General features: G+C 42.2%; 1 protein-coding gene and 1 long non-coding RNA gene across 3 annotated transcripts in view; one reads left to right on the plus strand and one right to left on the minus strand.

The window, feature by feature from the left end:
• Window positions 1-21,043, plus strand: part of BBS1 (Bardet-Biedl syndrome 1) — a 331,388-nt gene that overhangs the window by 269,232 nt on the left and 41,113 nt on the right. For both annotated transcript variants that reach the window (XM_044270034.1, XM_044270035.1), the window contains exons 10-15: window positions 9,035-9,155; window positions 9,585-9,743; window positions 12,298-12,367; window positions 12,446-12,604; window positions 12,949-13,082; window positions 13,461-13,595. In XM_044270034.1, coding sequence (XP_044125969.1) covers window positions 9,035-9,155; window positions 9,585-9,743; window positions 12,298-12,367; window positions 12,446-12,604; window positions 12,949-13,082; window positions 13,461-13,595 — 778 coding nt within the window. The remainder of the gene's footprint in view (window positions 1-9,034; window positions 9,156-9,584; window positions 9,744-12,297; window positions 12,368-12,445; window positions 12,605-12,948; window positions 13,083-13,460; window positions 13,596-21,043) is intronic.
• Window positions 1-21,043, minus strand: part of LOC122920498 — a 215,032-nt gene that overhangs the window by 152,420 nt on the left and 41,569 nt on the right. The window contains exon 2 of the long non-coding RNA XR_006386922.1: window positions 9,613-9,701. This is a non-coding gene — a long non-coding RNA (uncharacterized LOC122920498). The remainder of the gene's footprint in view (window positions 1-9,612; window positions 9,702-21,043) is intronic.

The raw sequence follows: 21,043 nt of genomic DNA on the forward strand, positions 1-21,043 counted from the left end.
GAATACCTTAGGGTAATTTGTGGGGTGTTTGTACTGTCTGGGCATTGTAGAACCTCAGGAAACATGACAGGTGCTCAGAAAGTCAGAGCTGCTTCAAAAAGCGGAAATTCACATTTTTGTACCATAGTTTGTAAACGCTATAACTTTTACCCAAACCATTTTTTTTTTTTACCCAAACATTATTTTTTTTATCAAAGACATGTAGAACAATAAATTTAGTGAAAAATTTATATATGGATGTCGTTTTGTTTGCAAAATTTTACAACTGAAAGTGAAAAATTTCATTTTTTTGCAAACAAATCGTTAAATTTTGATTAATAACAAAAAAAGTAAAAATGTCAGCAGCAATGAAATACCACCAAATTAAAGCTCTATTAGTGAGAAGAAAAGGAGGTAAAATTCATTTGGGTGGTAAGTTGCATGACCGAGCAATAAACGGTGAAAGTAGTGTAGTGCAGAAGTGTAAAAAGTGGCCTGGTCATTAAGGGGGTTTCAGCTAGCGGGGTTGAAGTGGTTAAAGGGAACCTGTCACCAGTTTTATGGTGTCCTAACTAAGGGCAACATAAATAAGTGACTGATTCGCTTAGCAAAATGCTGGGTCACTTTCTTTAATTGACCCAGTCAATCTGCCAACATCTTGTATTGAAAAGCTCCAGCTGATAATGATGAGTCATGAATATTCATGAGCTCCTGACTCTCCCCGCCCACCTGCTGCTGAAATACAGTTATTTTCCATATGAATCAGCAGCAGGTGGGCAGGGGAGTGGCTATAGATCTGAATTAAATATACGCCGGACTCGAATCAGCTCATTAGCATGCAGCATCTGTGTGTGTATATTATGAGGTAACCATCTGTCGCACCAGTAAGTGAATACATCTAAGGTACTTTTTAGTAGTTAATGATTGTATATAAATAGTTAGATTATAATCAAATATCCACATGACAGGTTCCCTTTATCCGCCTCCGGACCACCTAACGCAGGATCGCGGTCTGAAGGCGGCAGTCCTAGGCACAGTCACGCATATATGCGTCATCTCGCGAGATGACGCGCTTAGACGGCCCGCGCATGCGCATCGCGGGCCGGCAAAAGCTAGAGGGGGGGTCACGTCATCAGCTTGCCAGCCAATGATCGTGGCTGGCAAGCTGATGATTAAAAAAAAAACAAATCAGAAGCCAGTTAACACATTATATTTGTTAAATGGCTGCTGTGCTCCTCTGCTGGTCCTTTTCGTCGGTTGGTCTCAGCAGAGGAGCAGACATCACAGTAAGTACACACCAACAGCACACTTAGCCCCAGATCACCCCAATTAACCCCTTGATCGCCCCTGTCAATCACCTAGTGAAAGTAAAAAAGTGATCAGTGTAAACTGTCACCTTTTTTTTCCCACTGGTATTGACTGTTAGGTTTTAGGGATAGTTTAGGCCCCTTGGTTAGGTAGTTTAGCGATCATTTAGCTCCTAAGCCCAACGCACCACAGTCACTGATTTGCGTATCGCTAATCAGCATTTGTACTTTTATAGTATCTGTAAGTGATCAAAACTGATCACAGTCAGATCTATAATAGTATTAGTGTCACCTTAGCTCGCCCTCCACCCAAAACGTAGTGTTTGCCCGATCAGGCCTGATCGGTCTCCCACACGTGCGTTCACCCACGCCCGCCCCGCCGCACTGACAATTTTTTTTTTTTTATCACTGCACAATCACTACACAAGCGCTGCGGCGATTAAAAAAATCAGTTTTGATATTTTTTTATCAATCGCAGCGGCCTCAGGTACTTCACTAGCCTCCCATTTGTAAGACGGGCTTGCTTTTTTTCTTGGGTAGTCTCAGAGAATACCCCTAAATTTAGTAGTCCAAATGTCAAACGGGGTATTCTTCTGAAGAGGCCTACAGGCTTCTGACCCAGTCGGATGAGGAATGGGAACCCTCATCTGATGAATCTAGTGGGTCAGAATATGAACCTGTAGAAAGCAGTGGCAGTCTGACACAAAGTTTGGATGAGGAGGTTGAGGTCCCTGATACCACCAGGCGTACCCGGCCCCGTGTTGCTAGACCACAGGTTGCGCAGGATCCGCTTCAAGGGCAGCAGAGTCGGGCTGGCACTGTCGGATTACGTGGTGAGGCATACACCAGCAGAGCAGCCCTCCCTGGACCTAGTACCAGCACTGCCGTACAACATGGTGAAGTGGCGAGCACCAGAAGAGCAGTTGAAGCTGGTACGGTGGCACGTGCAATAGTTACCCCATCGCAGCCACCGCACAGACAGGCCCGTAGACCCCCTAGAGTCCCTGAGGTGCTGGCAAATCCTGATTGGCAGTCCCCAACTTCAGCCGCACCATTAGTTCCCCTTTCACCGCCCAGTCTGGAGTTCGGGTTGAGACAGCTCAGATCGGTTCGGCCCTGGGATTTTTTGAGCTGTTCTTGACTGCGGAGCTCTTGGACATAGTCGTAGCAGAAACAAACCGGTATGCCACTCAATTTATATCCGCCAACCAGGGAAGCTTTTATGCCCAGCCTTTCCGGTGGAAACCAGTCCAAGTTTCCGAATTAAAAAAAATTCTGGGCCTTCTCCTCAACATGGGTCTAACCAAAAAGCATGAATTGCGGTCATATTGGTCCACAAACCCAATTCATCACATGCCCATGTTCTCTGCTGCCATGTCCAGGGCACGATTTGAGGCCATCCTGCGTTTCCTGCACTTTAGTGACAATAGCACCTCTCGTCCCAGAGGCCACCCAGCTTTTGACCGGCTCCACAAAATTCGGCCCCTCATAGACCACTTCAACCAGAAATTTGCAGATTTGTATACCCCTGAGCAAAACCTCTGCGTAGACGAGTCCCTTATACATTTTACTGGGCGCCTTGGCTTCAAACAATACATCCCAAGCAAGTGCACCCGGTATGGGGTCAAATTATATAAGCTCTGTGAAAGGGCCATAGGCTATACCCACAAATTTCGGATCTATGAGGGTAAAGATCAGACCCTGGAGCCGGTCGGTTGCCCTGACTACCTGGGGAGCAGTGGGAAGACAGTCTGGGACTTGGTGTCACCCTTATTTGGCAAGGGGTACCATCTTTATGTGGACAATTTCTACACAAGTGTGGCCCTCTTCAGGCATTTGTTCCTAGAACAGATTGGCTGCTGTGGCACCACGCGAACTAGTCGCGCGGGCTTCCCCCAACGGCTCGTTACCACCCGTCTTGCAAGGGGGGGAGAGGGCTGCCTTGTGTAATGAAGAACTGCTTGCAGGTGAAATGGAGAGACAAGCGTGACGTTTACATGCTCTCCTCCATTCACGCAGATTCAACAATCCAAATTGAGCGAGCAACCAGTGTCATTGAAAAGCCCCTCTGTGTCCACGACTATAATTTGGTCATGGGAGGGGTGGACTTCAATGACCAGATGCCGAGGCATATGAGCTGAGGAGGTGGCGGTGTTCATATGCTTTGGCAAACACTTTGCATATATAAAAAAAAATTAAAAATCCCGGCAATGATTTATTCATCCACATCGATTGATGTGAATGGAGAAATCGGGTTTGCCAGGGCATACGAGCTAAGTGGGTATGGATGTTGGGCGGAGGTCCTATGTCCTGGCAGACACCTTTCCCCTCCTTTTTTTTGGGCAGAGATTTTTTCATCTACATTGACCGATGCGAATGAAGAAATCTGTGCCGTTCATTTTTTCTTTCAACCCAGAGGCTGAACAGAAAAAAAAATCTCATTACCTGTATGCTCAATATAAGGAGAATAGCAGAAACTCCTAATGCTGGCCATACATGTAATGATTGCGGAGACCCTCAAATGCCACGGCAGTACACACACCCCACAAATGACCCCATTTTGGAAAGAAGACACCCCAAGGTATTCGCTGAGGGGCATATTGAGTCCATGAAAGATGGACATTTTTGTCCCAAGTTAGCGGAAAGTGAGACTTTGTGAGAAAAAATAAATAAATCAATTTCCGCTAACTTGTGCCCCAATTTTTTTTTTTCTATGAACTCGGCATGCCCCTCATTGAATACCTTGGGGTGTCTTCTTTCCAAAATGGGGTCACATGTGGGGTATTTATACTGCCCTGGCTTTTTAGGGGCCCTAAAGCGTGAGAAGAAGTCTGGGATCCAAATGTCTAAAAATGCCGACCTAAAAGGAATTTGGGCACCTTTGTGCATCTAGGCTGCAAAAAAGTGTCATATACCCATGCTGGGTGTGATAAATATCTTGGTCAAATGCCAACTTTGTATAAAATAAATGGGAAAAGTTGTCTTTTGCTGAGATATTTCTCTCACCCAACATGGGTATATGTAAAATGACACCCCAAAACACATTCCCCAACTTCTCCTGAGTACGGCGATACCACATGTGTGACACTTTTTTGCAGCCTAGGTGGGCAAATGGGCCCACATTCCAAAGAGCACCTTTTGGATTTCACAGGCCATTTTTTACAGATTTTGATTTCAAACTACTTCTCACGCATCTGGGCCCCTAAAATGCCAGGGCAGTATAACTACCCCACAAGTGACCCCATTTTGGAAAGAAGACACCCCAAGGTATTCCGTGAGGGGCATGGCGAGTTCCTAAAATGTTATATTTTTTGTCACAAGTTAGCAGAAAATGATGATTTTCTTTTTTTTTTTTTTTCTTACAAAGTCTCATATTCCACTAACTTGTGACAAAAAATAAAAACTTCCATGAACTCACTATGCCCATCACGAAATACCTTGGGGTGTCTTCTTTCCAAAATGTGGTCACTTGTGGGGTAGTTATACTGCCCTGGCATTTTAGGGGCCCAAATGCGTGCAAAGTAGTTTGAAATCAAAATCTGTAAAAAATGGCCTGTGAAATCCGAAAGGTGCTCTTTGGAATGGTGGCCCCTTTGCCCACCTAGGCTGCAAAAAAGTGTCACACATGTGGTATCGCCGTACTCAGGAGAAGTTGGGGAATGTGTTTTGGGGTGTCCCCAATTTGGAAAGAAGACACCCCAAGGTATTTCATGATGGGCATAGTGAGTTCATGGAAGTTTTTATTTTTTGTCACAAGTTAGTGGAATATGAGACTTTGTAAGAAAAAAAAAAAGAAAATCATCATTTTCTGCTAACTTGTGACAAAAAAAATAAGTTCTATGAACTCACTATGCCCATCAGCGAATACCTTAGGGTGTCTACTTTCCGAAATGGGGTCATTTGTGGGGTATTTGTACTGTCTGGGCATTGTAGAACCTCAGGAAACATGACAGGTGCTCAGAAAGTCGGAGCTGCTTCAAAAAGCGGAAATTCACATTTTTGTACCATAGTTTGTAAACGCTATAACTTTTACCCAAACCATTTTTTTTATCAAAGACATGTAGAACAATAAATTTAGCGAAAAATGTATATATGGATGTCGTTTTAAAAAAAAAAAATTACAACTGAAAGTGAAAAATGTAATTTCTTTGCAAAAATTTCGTTAAATTTCGATTTAATAACAAAAAAAGTAAAAATGTTGCAGCAATGATATACCACCAAATGAAAGCTCTATTAGTGAGAAGAAAAGGAGGTAAAATTTATATGGTAAGTTGCATGACCGAGCAATAAACTGTGAAAGTAGTGTAGTGCAGAAGTGTAAAAAGTGGTCTGGTCATTAAGGGGGTTTAAGCTAGGGGAGCTGAGGTGGTTAAGACCGGCATGGAAAACTCTTTATTAAATAGACCAAAAACAGAAATAAAAGCAATAAATATAACCAAGGAATACCCAGGGGGACTGTGTAAAGTCAATACAGGTCCCTCACAGCCATAGCATACAGTAATGCATATAACCACTCGTGTCAAGGTCAGCCATATGGCATTTAAAGCGCACAAAAAAACTGCACCAGTCATATCTCATAAAAGTACATAGAATGACAATTACCAAGTATAAATAAAAAAAATGTGCTAAAAAAATAAACTGAAGTACTGCAGTAACTGGATGTAAGCAGAGTGCAAATAAATTGAATAGCTGTCACATTATTATCAGTTATTTGATTTACTAGTGTATATATCCGGAGTTGCCCGGGTATACTTTTGGTTGTGTTAATATTTACTAAATCTATATCTTGCCTAGAAATAGTCGATAGGACAGGTAAAGAAAACATCCCTTTTAAAATAATTTATTTATTTTTTCTTTAACAGACCAAGCCAGTTTTCACTATAAGGACCTAGGCAAATTTTTCAAATCTGACATGTATCACTTTATGTGGTAATAACTCTGAAATACTTTTACTTATACAAGCAATTCTGAGACTGTTTGTTTTCTTCTAACATATTGTACTTCATGTTAGTGGTAAATTTGAGTCAATGTGTTTTACCTTTATTTATTTTGAAAAAATCGCAAATTTTACGAAAATTAGAAAAAAATCACTGTTTTCTAAATTTTAATCTCTCTGCTTTTTAAGGCCTCTTTCACACGAATGTGTGATGGCCGTGCCCGTGCTACGAACCGCAAACTGCAGTCCACAATGCACTGGCACCGACCGTCGGCCAGCCGCATGCGGATCGCGGATCCATTCACTTGAATGGGGTCCATGATCCATCTGTTCTGCCAAAAGATAGGACAAGTTCAATATTTTTGCGGAATGGATAGCACAGAACCCCACAAAAGCACTCCATACTGCTTAAATTCCGTGGTTCCGTTCTGCTCTGCATCTCAAGTGAATGGGTCCACATTCGTGATGCGGAATGCACACGGCCGGTGTCCCGTGTATTGCGGACCCACCTAAGGGTACTTTCACACTTGCGTTTTTCTTTTCCGGCATAGAGTTCCGTCACAGGGGCTCTATACCGGAAAAGAACTGATCAGTTTTATCCCCATGCATTCTGAATGGAGAGTAATCTGTTCAGTTTGCATCAGGATGTCTTCAGTTCATTCGTTTTGACTGATCAGGCAAAAGACGGTTTTCTCTCTGGCGAAAAAAACTGAAGACTTGCCTGAACGCCGGATCCGACATTTTTTCCCATAGGAATATATTAGCGCCGGATCCGGCATTCAGAATACCGGAATGCCGGATCCGTCGTTCCGGCATGCGCAGATCAGTAAAAATGAGAAAAATGTACAAGACAGATCCGTCAGTCCGCATGACAAGCGGAGAGACGGATCCATCCTTGCAATGCATTTGTGAGACGGATCCGCATCCGGATCCGTCTCACAAATGCTTTCAGTCAGCGGCGGATCCGGCGGCCAGTTCCGACTACGGAACTGCCCGCCGGATCACACTGCCGCAAGTGTGAAAGTAGCCTAAGACAGATAGTGATACTAGGGCCAAAACAATTGCTCGATTTGAATCAAGTAATTCGACACATAAAAGTTATTGATGCAAATTTTTTGCATCAAGGATTCGTTTGTGTCATAATAAAGTATTTTTTTTTTTATCATGTTTTTTTTTTGTCTTCACTTCCTGAAAGCTGTATTTCTTTTATTTTTCTGCCTCTATCATCTTTTCGCGCACGGTTGCTAGGAGGCGATCGGGATGAAAGACCCGATCATTATTATTTTCCCTTATAACATGGTTAAGGGAAAATAATAGCATTCTGAATACAGAATGCTTAGTTCAATAGGGCTGGATGGGGGTTAAAAAGAATATTATAATAATATAACTCGCCTTAATCCACTTGATCGCGCAGCCCGGCTTCTCTTCTGTCGTTTCAGGGCTCTCACAAGCGGCCCAAAACGGATCAGTTAAGCCCCAATGAATTCTGAATGGATAAGGATCTGTTCAGAGTGCATCAGTTTGGCTGCGTTTGGTCTCAGTTGCGCTTTTTAGACGGTCACTAAAACACAGCTTGCAGCGTTTTGGTGACCGTCCGACTATGTGGAGCCTAATGGATCCGTCTAAACTTACAATGTAAGTCAATGGGGACGGATCAGTTTTTCACTGACACAATATAGTGCAATTGAAAACGGATCTGTCCCCCATTGACTTTCAATGTAAGTCAAGATGGATCCGTTTTGACTTAGACTTTTTGTTTTTATGAATAATGCAAACGGATTTGTTATTAACGGATACAAGCGTTTGCATTATTGGTGCGGATCCGTCTGTGCAGATACAAGACGGATCCACACAAAATGTGAGTCTGAAAGTAGCCTTAATTATCCATAGCAACCAATCAGATTCCACTTTTAACTTTTCAGAGCTCCTTTAGAAAATGAATGGTTAAATTTGGTTGCTATGAACAACACCAGTTTTGCTAAATCTCCCCCCCGTCCGTCCGTCTTGAGATATTTTTTTGGGTACATACAATTTTTGTACGTTACTGTGTTTTTTCAAATATAATTAGTTATTGTAATGAGCTCCTCCTTTTTGTTGCTGAGACCAGGATGTAGTGCAATTAGGCTTCGTTCACATCACCGTTCAGCCTTCAGGACGGATTTGGCACATAACTGAGCCGAACGGAACCTAAGGACCCCATAGACTATAATGGGGTCCATTAGGTTTCCGCTCAGAGGAATATCCTGCATGCACAACTTTTGTCTGCGCTCCAAAATCATCTGAGTAGAAACCTAACTGACCCCATTATAGTCAGGTTCCGTTCAGCCCAGTTATGTGCCAAATCCGTCCATTCTTATCACAGATAAGAGGAATGGATTATGCCCACTCTCTTCTGTCTCTGGTTCTCATTAGTTTTACATGAAATTCAATTCACTACATGATGCATGATACATGATAGCATTGAAGTCAAAACCTGGAAAATGGGTAAAACGTGCGTTTTTGAAAGGATCTCATAATTCTTGAGGGATATACCTATTATCTTTATTATTATTGTTGGTTATATTAAAGCAGCAGCAGGGTGCACTTATTCCTTAATTTCCCTATTTTGGTAGAGATTCTCTAACTTAGGTGCAAGTTATAGCAGAGGGCAGAACCTGAATTGCGGTTCAGTTCCTAAGGTAAATGTCTGGATTTTTGGATGCATTAATGAGTAGATCTATGAAAAACACAGGCATCTTAAGGCAGCACGGTATTATTAAAAATGTAATTTATTATTGACTGATCCTGTGTTTTTTTGTTGTTTTTTTTTAAGAGCTTCAAAGCATCCTAAATATTGCATTGAGTTGAGTACTCAGGTGGTTGGAATCGTCCGTGTCCAGAAGAATATCATAATTGGGACCTCCCAGGAGACTTTGCTTGGATACTCCCAAAAGGTGAGAACACCAGGAACTATATCTACTGTAATGGTGGATTTAAACGACCCGATGGAGCAGACAGTTATCGGAAAGGAACTGTTCCTTACCAATAACTGTCTGCTTCTCAGTGGAGGTGAAGCGCTACATCTACATGCAGTGATCTTTCACTGTATGTCCTCATACAGATTTATTCTTTCTGGGCAGCAGAGTGCTGTTGCCCAGAAACGAGGATTAAGGTCTCCACATGAAAGATGAATTCACTTGATGAAAGATCATTTTACTTGTTCATCGGTTGATCTGTGGAACCTTTTCACAGGTAGATTATCGGGAACGAGTGTTCATAGTAACATTTGTTTGTGATAATCTGCCTAACGATCAAAGCATTGTCATAGTTATTGTTTTAACATTCTGACACATAAAAATCTCCGATAATCTCACTTGTGACAGGGGAAGCAGCTTTGGGCAGTTACTTTACCTGCCTCCATTATGACGATGGCTTTATTGGAACAGAAGTCACGTAGCATCCAAGCTGTTCTGGTGGGATTAAAGAATCTGGAAGTGCACCTGTACAGAGATAAGAATTTGCTGAGTGTTTTTTCAACCCCAGTAAGTTGGTATTTGTTGAGTTGCCATTTTGTTGCTATGTTTTTTGTTTTTTTATTTGTTTCAAAACGTGAATGAATAAGCATAATTAAATATAACATAAAACAGAGAAATCACATTCAGAGTAGTAATAAGTAAATAATCATCACTGGCCTACACATACAATATGGGGGGGACTCCGAGTCCATGTCGTAGCACATTGCTGACACCCCGAGGTAACAAGAAAGAGTGTTCATCCTTCCTGAATGATTTCTTCAATGGAGTGCCAATTAAAGGTCTATGTAATACTAGGTTATACCCTTTTCCGCCCCTCCTCCTAATGATCTCCCATGTGCAACACGCATGTCTCTGAGATAACCATTCAGGATTGTGGCCTTATCAGCACAATGGGAGATGGGTATATTATCTAACTATCCCCAACCCACAGCATTACAAGGAATATTATTACACAGAATATTAAATGAGACAGAACCAATCAGCACTGAAAAATGCCCTTACGACACTATTAAATATATTTTGTCGGACCCAGGTACACCTATCTGCTGTTCAGAGAAGTTTGGCTAGAAGTGGTCTTCATAGAAGAATTACAGCCAAAAAGCCACATATTTGATGTGGAAACCAGGCTAAGCAACTCAAATGTGCATGAAACCATAGGAACTGGGGTGCAGAAAAATGGCAGCAGGTGTTCTGGACCTTTGAAATATTTGGCTGTAACAGAAGGCAATTTGTTCACCGAAAGGCTGGAGAACAGTACAATAATGAATCCTTGCAAGTGTGGGGCTGCATTTCAAAAAATGGAGTTGCGGATTTAGTTAGGATTAATGGTGTCCTGAATGCTGAGAAATACAGGCAAATACTTAGCCATCAGAGAGGGGTCTGATTGTCTCCAAATTTAGTCTGCGACAGGGCAACAAGCCCAAACATACTGCTAATGTCATTAAGTCTCGGTTCATCACATCTAGAGTCTTTCACCAGCGATATACAGCAGGAGGACTCCTGACGTGTAACGCTGTAACATCCCACTGCATACCGTCGCTCATACATCCCCCTACCCCTCTTTACCAGTCCTTATCCTTCAGCAGCACAGCATTGCAGGGCATTCCAAGTTTCTGTGCTCTCCTGGAGGAGTCAAATAACCAGGATGACATCTGTCTGGTGCCCTCACTTTACTTATTGAGTCTGACACACCACCATTGGTAGCAGATGAATGGGGACATTTGTGAAACTGTGGTAAAGTAGAACCGGCTTAGCTGCCCGTAACAACCAATCAGATTCCACCTTTCATTTTTGACAGCTCCTTTGGAAAATGAAGGCTAGAATCTGATTGGTTGCTATGGGCAACTAAGCCAGTTGTACTTTACACCCGTTCAATAAATGACCTCAAAAGCGTTTTCAGGCTCTGAGACACCCTCGCCCTCCCGCTACAAGACACTACAGGATGGAATAGCGCAGTCTACTACTCCATTCCACAAAGTTTAGGTTTTTTTGTATTATACTGACATACACCAGGCGGACGGAGGGTAAAAGGATACTCTTTTGGCTTCCATCTGACTAACCGAGCCCTGTGGACACATTTAGTGTGTACTATCGTCAATGTAAAAAAGAACATTGAATCCTGGAAGTCATGATATGGAACCCTAAGAGCCCCGATCTCAATATCAAGTCTGTCCGAGATTACATGAAGAGACAGAAGGATTTGAGCAAGCCTGCATCCACTGAAGATCTGTGGTTAGTTCTCCAAGATGTTTAGAACATCCTCCCTGCCAAGTTCCTTCCAAAACTGTGTGCAAGTGTACCTAGAAGAATTGATGCTGTTTTGAAGGAAAAGGGCGGTCACACCAAATATTGATTTGATTTCTTTTTTTTTTTTTTGTTAACTTTGCATATTGCAATTGATAAAAAACAAACCATTAACACTTTTGAAAACTTTTGATAGGATTCAGATTTTTCATCATTTTTTCCGCACCTGTCTAAAACTTTTTCACAGTGCAGTATATATTAGGAAGAAACGCAGGTGTTACATGCCATATCTATATGTGGCTCACATTTCTTAAAGGGTCTATCCTATGACTAATGTAAAAAATGAAAATCAGACATCATATAGTACGTGACGATCTCTTTCTAATACAGCTAGAACCAGCCTTGTACCTCACATGGACCCAGAGATCTCCCCATGCATTGCTCTGCTAGATTTATATCAAGCTGACAGCTCAGGGGCAGTGTCTTTTGTGCTGCAGCTCAGGGGGCGTGTCCATGCTCTCCCTATCACAGCTCAAGAGGCAGTTGAAGAATGAAACTGAGCATGTGCGGCCATCTCGGTGAGCAGGACAAAAAACTAAAATAAGCAACAGTAGGTGGTGCTCATACAGATACATTTTGCAAAATTTTTCATTACATGCAAATGCAAAATAATTCAGATCCAGTTGCTGTTTGAAAACTGTAGAATATTTTTCGTAGGACAGCCCCTTTGACAACAGTTTATTAAATAAGTGTTTCTTTCTTTTGTATAAGGTTCCATCTAACATGGGTGTATGGTAAAATTATCTTTGTTCCACAGGACATAGTAACCAGCATTTGCTTTGGAAGATATGGAAGAGAGGATGATACTCTGATTATGACCACAAGAGGTAGTGTATGTCACATTAGCTGTAACAGCTTTTTTCTTTAGTGAGCTATATCATCTCAAATCTTTTTATCCACCTCAGGAGGGGGTCTTATTATCAAGATACTGAAGAGGATGGCTCACTTTGAAGATAAGGATACAACTCTGGGTCCCCCTACTGGACAAAGCATTAAGCTCAATGTACCAAAGAAAACCAAACTTTATGTCGACCAGACCCTTCGTGAGAGAGAGAATGCAGTGGGTAAGATAAACTATGATCCGTGCTATACTCCGTATAGATTATATTCAGAATCTGCCCAAAAGAATGTATCATATAGAATAAACCTTTTCCTGCCAGGGTGTTTGGACATTTTTCAACTCTGGTAGCCAGGAAAGTTTTCACAGTTTTGACATATACAAATAAAACCTAAAGTATAGAATATAAAAATCAAGCTGTCCCATTTAACTTCAATGGAACGACTCCTATACATAGTCCTGAAAAGCCTCTTTAAGAGTAACTAAGATAGTATTACTTCTGCTATAATTGAGCTTCTATAAAAATATTGTGCGACCTCTCTCTTTCATAACCTTACCTTTTCTCCCCAGCGATGCATCGTGTTTTCCAAATGGATCTGTACCGTCTCCGTCTTAGTGCAGCCCGAGCTTATGTTAAGGCCCTGGATGCCAGCCTCACCCCAGTATCCTCAACACTCCAGGAATCTCTTACTCTAAATGCTGCTGTAAGTACATGATACTTTGTGATCATGGTTACATTTGTTATAATTTTGTTAAAGGTACCTTTGTTGCATATAAATAATGTTTACTTGGCCTCCATCCACTGTTTGCCAAGTTACAGGTCTCATTCCACAGTTCCCTTTTTGGTACTCACTCTATTTCAGTAACTAGTTTGTTCATCTGCAAACATTTTGTGGGGGGTGTCACTCAGCTAACATGGTTTTATTCAGCTTGTTTAATGAAGCAGTCCATGTTATAGTAATAAGTATTCCATGTATCCAACTACATCAGCCCAGAGCTCATGTTCTTATTTTACAAGCTTTCTGCATTTTCTGTTCATGAATTAGTATGAATCCGAATTAGTAATTGTTTCTTTCTTTCAGGTACAGGGAATTGGTCCTCGGTTCAAGCTAATACTGAATTTACAGAACACTTCAGTGAACCGACCTTCCATGCAGCTGCTTATTAGTTTCCTATATGATGAACAACTTTACCAGCTCAGACAAGCCTTCTTTAAGGTATCCTAAAGTCTTGTGTTACTGTGCATTATTGGTCTAAAATACGAATGCTATGACAACTTGATGATTTTTATGCAACCACGACAATTATTTTAGTACGTGTTCTTTTGATGTTGCACCAGTAACTGGTAGCTTTACTGACCTCTACCTGTGCATCTGTGCGTGGGTGGAATAGCGGTCAACCAAATGTGCAGCTGTCTAATGTGTATGTCAAGCCTTATTCTCTCCAGCTGTGCTTCCTGTGCTTGTGACCACACATTTTATGCATATACTGTAATACCTCTTATGTAGCTTCATTAATAGTTTGCATTTGAATATATAGAAACTATTTTGGTTTAAAACTGTGACAGGTTGTCATTGCCAGCACAGGCTTTAGCTGTATCTATTCAAAAAATTATCTACGTCCTCTACAGGTAATTATAGACCAGTTAGTTTAACTGTTGTGGGAAAATGTGAGAACTCTTCAGGGACTATATACAGGATTATGTGACTAAATAATATCATAAGTGATAGAAGTTGTCAAGCTAACCTGATTTGTTTTTATGAGGAGGTGAGTAGTAGCCTGGGCAGAGGGAGGGGCCGCTGTGGATGTAGCGTTTCTGGATTTTGCAAAGGCTTTTGATACAGTCCCTCATAGATGTTTAATAGGTAAAATAAGGTCTGGCATCAGTAAACCTCAGGGATGTCTACTTTCATGTCCTGATACATGCTTCTTCCCAAAGGTTTTTAACGTTTTTTCCATCTGCAGCTCAGCCCTTCCTGTTGGGATCTTGCAGGCCCCAAGAGTTTTTGCATAGCTGGTGGCAGAAGTGAAGGTCCAATATTATCAGAATTCCTTACCTGAACGGTTTTCTGGTGGTGGACTATTCTCTAGGTCGTCTCAGGTGTTAGATTCAGAAGATGTTAACAGAGTTAGGATGGGAGCTGAACTGGAACAAGTCATGCTTCTTGCCAGATTACTGATGTTCTTTCCTAGAGATCATGTTAGATTCAGGGGGGGAAAAGTTTGTTTTCACTCAGATATAAAGAGTCTCATTCTGTGGAGAGTCCACAATCCCAGTCAATCAGGGTGTCCATAATGGATGCAATTTCAGTCCTGGGTCTTATGACCTCCTGTACCCCGGATGTGAAGTTGGCCCTGTTTCACTCCAGGACATTCTGACCTCCTGGGATTGATTTCCCTTTATCCCCAAGACAAAAGGTTTTTCTTATAGAATTTTTTCCTCCCTCAGGTGGTGGGAGATTTCAGGGAATCTCAGCACAGGGGTAGAATGGTCAAAAGACTATCCCGTAGTGATCATTGTAGATTAGAGTCCTTCAGGTTGGGTGACCCTTGCAGTTTTAGCATTCTTTCAGGGCCGCTGTAAAATTACTACTATTAAGGCGGCACAATGGACATTATTACTGTGAAGGGGCACAATGAGCATTATTTCTGTAAAGGGGGCACAGTGGGCATTATTACTATGAAGGGGCACAGTGGGCATTATTACTATGAAGGGGGCACAGTGGGCATTATTACTGTGAAGGGGGCACAGTGGGCATTATTACTATGAAGGTGGCACAGTGGGCATTATTACTGTGAAGGGGGCACAGTGGGCATTATTACTGTAAAGGGGGCACAGTGGGCATTATTACTATGAAGGTAGCACAGTGGGCATTATTACTATGAAGGGGATACAATGGGGATTATTACTGTGAAGGGGGCACAATGGGAATTATTACTGTGAAGGGGACGCAAAGAGGGCATTACAACTGTGAAAGGGGCACAGAAAGGGCATAACTACTGTGAGGGGGCACAATGTGGGCATAACTAATGTGAGCGGGCACACGTCTGTACAAAACTACTGTGAAGGTTGTACAATGAGGACAATATTACTGTGAGGGGGTACAAATACCCTAGGCACACCACTGCTGTCACTGCGCGATCCATGGGTTCTGCCAGACCCAAAGGGATGTATTTTCTCAAGATCCTCTTTTCCTTTTTGAACTAGGAAACCTGCATCTGACGGCCTGGTTCTTGAAAGGTGGTTTCTGATGTCTAGAGGCTTTTCTGAGTAGGTCATCTTCATCTGTCAGGCTAGTAGCTAAGAGATCCCCTCTTATTATTTCAGGATCTGTAGGAAAGGGATTACCTCTTGTATTTATGTCGGGATTTGGAAGGCCTTCCTTAGATTTGCTAACGATTCGATTGACATTTCTCTGCCTCCTAATATTTCTCTAGTCTTAGATTTTCTGACGCAGGGTCTTAAAGGGCTTCTGTCACCCCACTAAACGTTTTTTTTTTTTTTTTTTTTGTTTACTTATAATCCCTACACTGTGATTTATGCCTACATAATCTAATTAATCATTTTTTGGTCCAGTAGATTTTGTTTAAAACGTGCTTTTAAAATATGAAAATTGCCTTGCTACCAGCAAGTAGTGCGGCTACTTGCTGGTAGCAGCCGCATCCTCCGATCATAAAGACGCCCCCTCCGCATGTTGATTGACAGGGCCAGGGAATGGGATCGTCCTCTGCTGGCCCTGTCTGCTATCAAGAACTCGCGCCTGCGCTGTAACGGTATTCAGTCGACGCAGGTGCACTGAGAGGCGGGCGCTCCATCCTCAATGCGCCTGCGCCGATGGCGTCACATCTACACCCAGCGCAGGCGCACTGAGGATAGAGCGGCCGAGCGAGCGGCCGCCTCTCAGTGCGCCTGCGCCGATTGAAGACAGGTACGGCGCAGGAGCGAGATTTTGAATGCAAACAGGACCAGCAGAGAACGATCCCGTTCCCTGGCCCTGTCAATCAACATGCGGAGGGGGCGTCTTTAGGATCGGAGGATGCGGCTGCTACCAGCAAGTAGCCGCCCTACTTGCTGGTAGCAAGGTAATTTGCACATTTTAAAAGCACGTTTTAAACAAAATCTACTGGACCAAAATGATTAATTAGATTATGTAGGCATAAATCGTAGTGTAGGGATTATAAGTAAACAAAAAAAACAAAAACGGTTTAGTGGGGTGAATCTTTGACCTAGCAGGAATAGGAATCTTTGACCTAGCACTTTGAAAGTCCAGATTTCAGCTCTTAGCGCTCTGTTTGAGTCTCAACTGAGTGTTCACTCCATTTGCTGTTTGGGGTTGAATATTGCAGTGCAAAATGTGAACAAATTGTACGTTTGGAAGCATATATTCTGTATGTAAATAATCTAATGAAAAGAGTTTGCTGTACACTGCGCAGACACTCGATGGGGTACATGAGGGGGAGGGTGGTGGTATAGAGAAGCAGGAAAGTGAGGTAGTTTGCAAGCACAGCCACCGTTGCTGGATTACAGGGTAGTCATAACCTCTGGATATGAGCATTGTACAGTTTGATGGAAAAATGAATCAAGCTATTTGGGCAATCACAATACCTTAGTAAGTGCCTTGTATTAACTTTGTCTATATGATAAATGCCATTTGCTGTAGGGAGACAAGCAGAGTCGCACATTATTATAAATCATGATAATGCAGTGCGCGCCTACAAGTCCAGATGGGAGGATCACGCCCACACATTCATTAATTCCCGCAATGGACTCACTCGTGTGAAACAGCCCTTACAGGTTCTCTCATAGCGAATGGGAACTACAGATTACATTTACCGGTAATCGATTTTCCATGAGCCCATGACAGCACCTCCTTTATTCCACCCATACAAAGAAGAAATAACATTTTAAAACAATTACCGATAAGTGTAATTTCTGTATTTTTGGCTATGTTGCTCCCCTCAAAAAGGAATAGAAAGCAATGGTGCCAGTAAAAACGACAACACTCCCTCCAAAATATTAGCCCTCGCACAGCTATAAAAAAAAAAAAAGTAGTAAAACATAAAAGAAACTATATAAATTAGTTATCACTCTATTCTTACAGACCCACAGAATAAGGTCATCGTCTGTTTTAGAGTACAGTGAACCCCCCACAAATAATTTTTCTAACTGCTACACTACCTCATCCAATCAGGTATGGTCTACTAATAACTTCTTGCACTCCTTTGGCCAATAAGGTATGATCTACTGTTAATGTAGAACCTCTCTCATGTTGTTTGCCAGGGCAATACTTTGCTACAATCCCTCAAATAATCGAGTACAGTCTACGAATAACTGCTACATTCCTTCAGCCAAATTAGCCACTGTCTACCATTAGTTTCATGCAGTTTACCAAGATAATTACTGTGCTGCATTCTCTTCAAACATCAGACTGGCCGGGCGTGCTGGTAGTCGGCCCCCTGCCAATCTGATCAGTATAGCAAAAGTGGACAACCTCTTTAACCTCTTAAGGACACATGACGTCCTGGTACGTCATGATGTCCTGGTACTTAAGGACACATGACATACCGGTACGTCATGTATGGTTCCGGCATGTATGTCGGCGATCGCAGAAAACTGCAGGTCAATTCAGACCTGCGGTTTTCTGAGTTTCCGGGTTATTCGGGAGTTTGGTATTGCCACATTCGTATTGACCCACAGAATAAGAATGTCATTTTTAACACACCGTGATGTCAAAACTTTGTCAGAATAGTTTTTTTTTTTTTTTTCAATTTAACCCCCAAAGATAATTTTTTTCCAATTTTTCCAATAACAGACATGGTAAATTAAATTGTGCTCTTAAAAAATACAACTTATCCCACAAAAAATAAACAATACAAACAATGAAGAACATATCAAATTGCACTGAGAAGAAATTTAAACATCATGGGGCACATTTATTAAGACTGACGTTTTAGACACCGGTCTTAATAAAGACCCATAGCTGTAAGTGGATCCGCCGGAGTTATGAAGAGGTGAATGCCTCTCTATAACTTCGGTGCATCCAGTGCCTGTACTAAATGTAAGACAGTTTCCAAGAAATAGGCTTAGAAATTGATAAATTTGAAGGGCTTCCGGCCCCTCCCCTTCCACACCGTGCCCACAATTTTAGACCTGGTGTGAGCGGAGAGAAGTTGCAGGTAGCTGCTAACCGTTGCGCTGCCATCTGCGCCTGAAAAACACCTAATTTAGGCGTATTTCAGATTAGTAAATTACCCCGTAAAATTGTCAATTATATATGGAGCTGAGCCTGCGTCCAATTAGCCACTAGTGACGTGATGCGGCGGCTCTTTTAAATACAGCCGACGCACTAGTGGAGATTCGCCTACCAGGGGGGACATTGACCGCAGAAGAGACTCCACCATGTAAGTATGGTATCCCTGTAACTAGAGGACTCATGAACTCTATATATTTAGTGAGCACTAGCAACAATACTTACAACTAAAGATGAACCTTATCTCTAGTGTGTGCTTTGTCAAGCTACCATGACAGGGGACCAACAGAGGTCAATTATATCCACCAAACCGTGAGTCTACACTTACCAGTGATTTCATTTATATCTAGATGTGTATACATGGAAATTGACTGTGGTATACAACTGTTTCCTGTCCCATATAGGATGTGGATATAGATGTGGATATCAGTATCTACACGGGATGGAGTCCTAAACAGGCATAAGTATTATTGATATGAATATATCCTTCTGTCCTAACCCCTGGTAGAGCGTCCTTTTCACTTGTGCGTTCAGGCTTTTCAGCCGGCATATATCTCTGAGCACCGATTCTATGTGACCCAGCCCTATACTGGCACTTCTTTAGTCACATACAATGGCTTGCACATATAATATATAATTACACCTCCTGATGATCCCACAATCTACACGTGGGTGAAACGCGTCGAGGCAAGTGAGGTGTTTGACTATAACGTCAACCCTTTAAGTGTATGGTTATAATACCAACACTGAATAAGTGTATGTTTGTGTATTTTTGTGTTTGTCTGTATCACTGTTGTGTCTCTATCCGTCTAATTCCCATCCAGTCTATTCATATAGCTGACAAATTTAACATCCTAATCCCTTACCTGTGAAAATAATCCACATGCCTTTTTGCACCTCTTATAGGGAGCAGGAAGGACTAGCAGCATAGGCACGCGGACAGGGGGTCTCCACCATCAGGAGCCCTCCCTGGGCTAAGGGCTTTAGGACAGGGGTAGATTTAGGGACAGTGGTCTCCCCATACCCCATTAAAAAATCTTCTCTGGATGTGGTTTATGGTCACTTTTTGTGTGTATGTCTAATAGCTTAAATAAGTGGATCCTTTAGGGATCTTTTTAACGTATACCAATAAAAATAACTTTTTTTAGGGGTCTAATTAATACCATGCTGGATACATATACAATACATTTACCCCCATATTTCAATGTTTATTGATTTTGCTGGATTTATATGATTTAATATTGTGATGGCTAACTTCCTGACTGGTACATTCTTCACTGAGGCACTTATCAGTGAGGCAAAAGAAATCTTCTCAGATAGGGACGTCCCGGGCCTGACTGCATCTACGTCATGTAAACAGGTATTCCATGAACTTTACAATAAATACAAGGATAACATCAAATCCTGGTGGGAAATTAAATCCATTGAGAGCTACCTGGAACTCAAAATAGTTCCTCGAGGCCTCCGTCACCAGGTGAAACCAGCCGACCGCATCACATCTGTAGAACTGTTAGCTAAATGGGAGGAAGAACTCACTCGGAGTTCGCTTAATTTGATGAATATCCTCTTAGAGGAAGAGAAGTTATTATTTGAGCGTACTTCTGTTAAATTACAGGAACAAATCGAGCTTGCCCTCAAATTAAAAGGGGACCCGGACTTCGATAGACGCGAATCATCTCTTCAGACTCTAGTGGAGAGATTTCAGCGCCTACTGAAGGACAGGAAACATAGGCAATTTGTACGTGACCTCACAGAATTTAGGGAAAATAGGGCATATAAACAACCCACTCCCATAAATCCCCCCATTGTCTCTGACATCTCTTCCTCTGAAGTCGAGTCATCTGACACCGAACCTCAATATCAGAACTACGGCAGAGGAAGATTCTCTGGCAACAGGAGACGTGGAAAGAGATGGCCACGGGGAGGGGGTGGGAGACGAGGGGCATCACGAGGGTCTCAATACCCAACTGTGCCTCCACCTCAACATTTATCTCCCTCTTCTCGTTCGCCATCCTTCTCTCAATCTGGACCCTCTTTTTTGGAGCAGGCCCAGGCTCCCTACAATCTACGGGGGCGGGTCCTAACAGACAAAATATAGTGGATGGTCTGCAAATCATTAATCTCACTTCTCGTGATTTATCGGTTGTTGAAACTGAGGTATTGAAAAAGGGTTTGTCATTTGTTCCAACCACGAACTTCTGCCTCTTCAGTTGGACCAAGGATCTACATCTATTTGCCAGGCGACTCAAGTGGCAGAAGTTCTTCAAACAATCTAACAAACAGACGTGCGACAGTCTGGGTCTCGATATATCCGACTATGCGGACTTCCAGACATTGATGGACCTTGGGGAGGAGAGTAGAAGAAACCCGGGACATGGTCCATATACGGACCTTAAGCAAAAAAGTAAAAAGAT

The sequence above is a fragment of the Bufo gargarizans genome, chromosome 10 (genome assembly GCF_014858855.1).
Source record: "Bufo gargarizans isolate SCDJY-AF-19 chromosome 10, ASM1485885v1, whole genome shotgun sequence".
Classification (NCBI taxonomy): domain Eukaryota; kingdom Metazoa; phylum Chordata; class Amphibia; order Anura; family Bufonidae; genus Bufo; species Bufo gargarizans.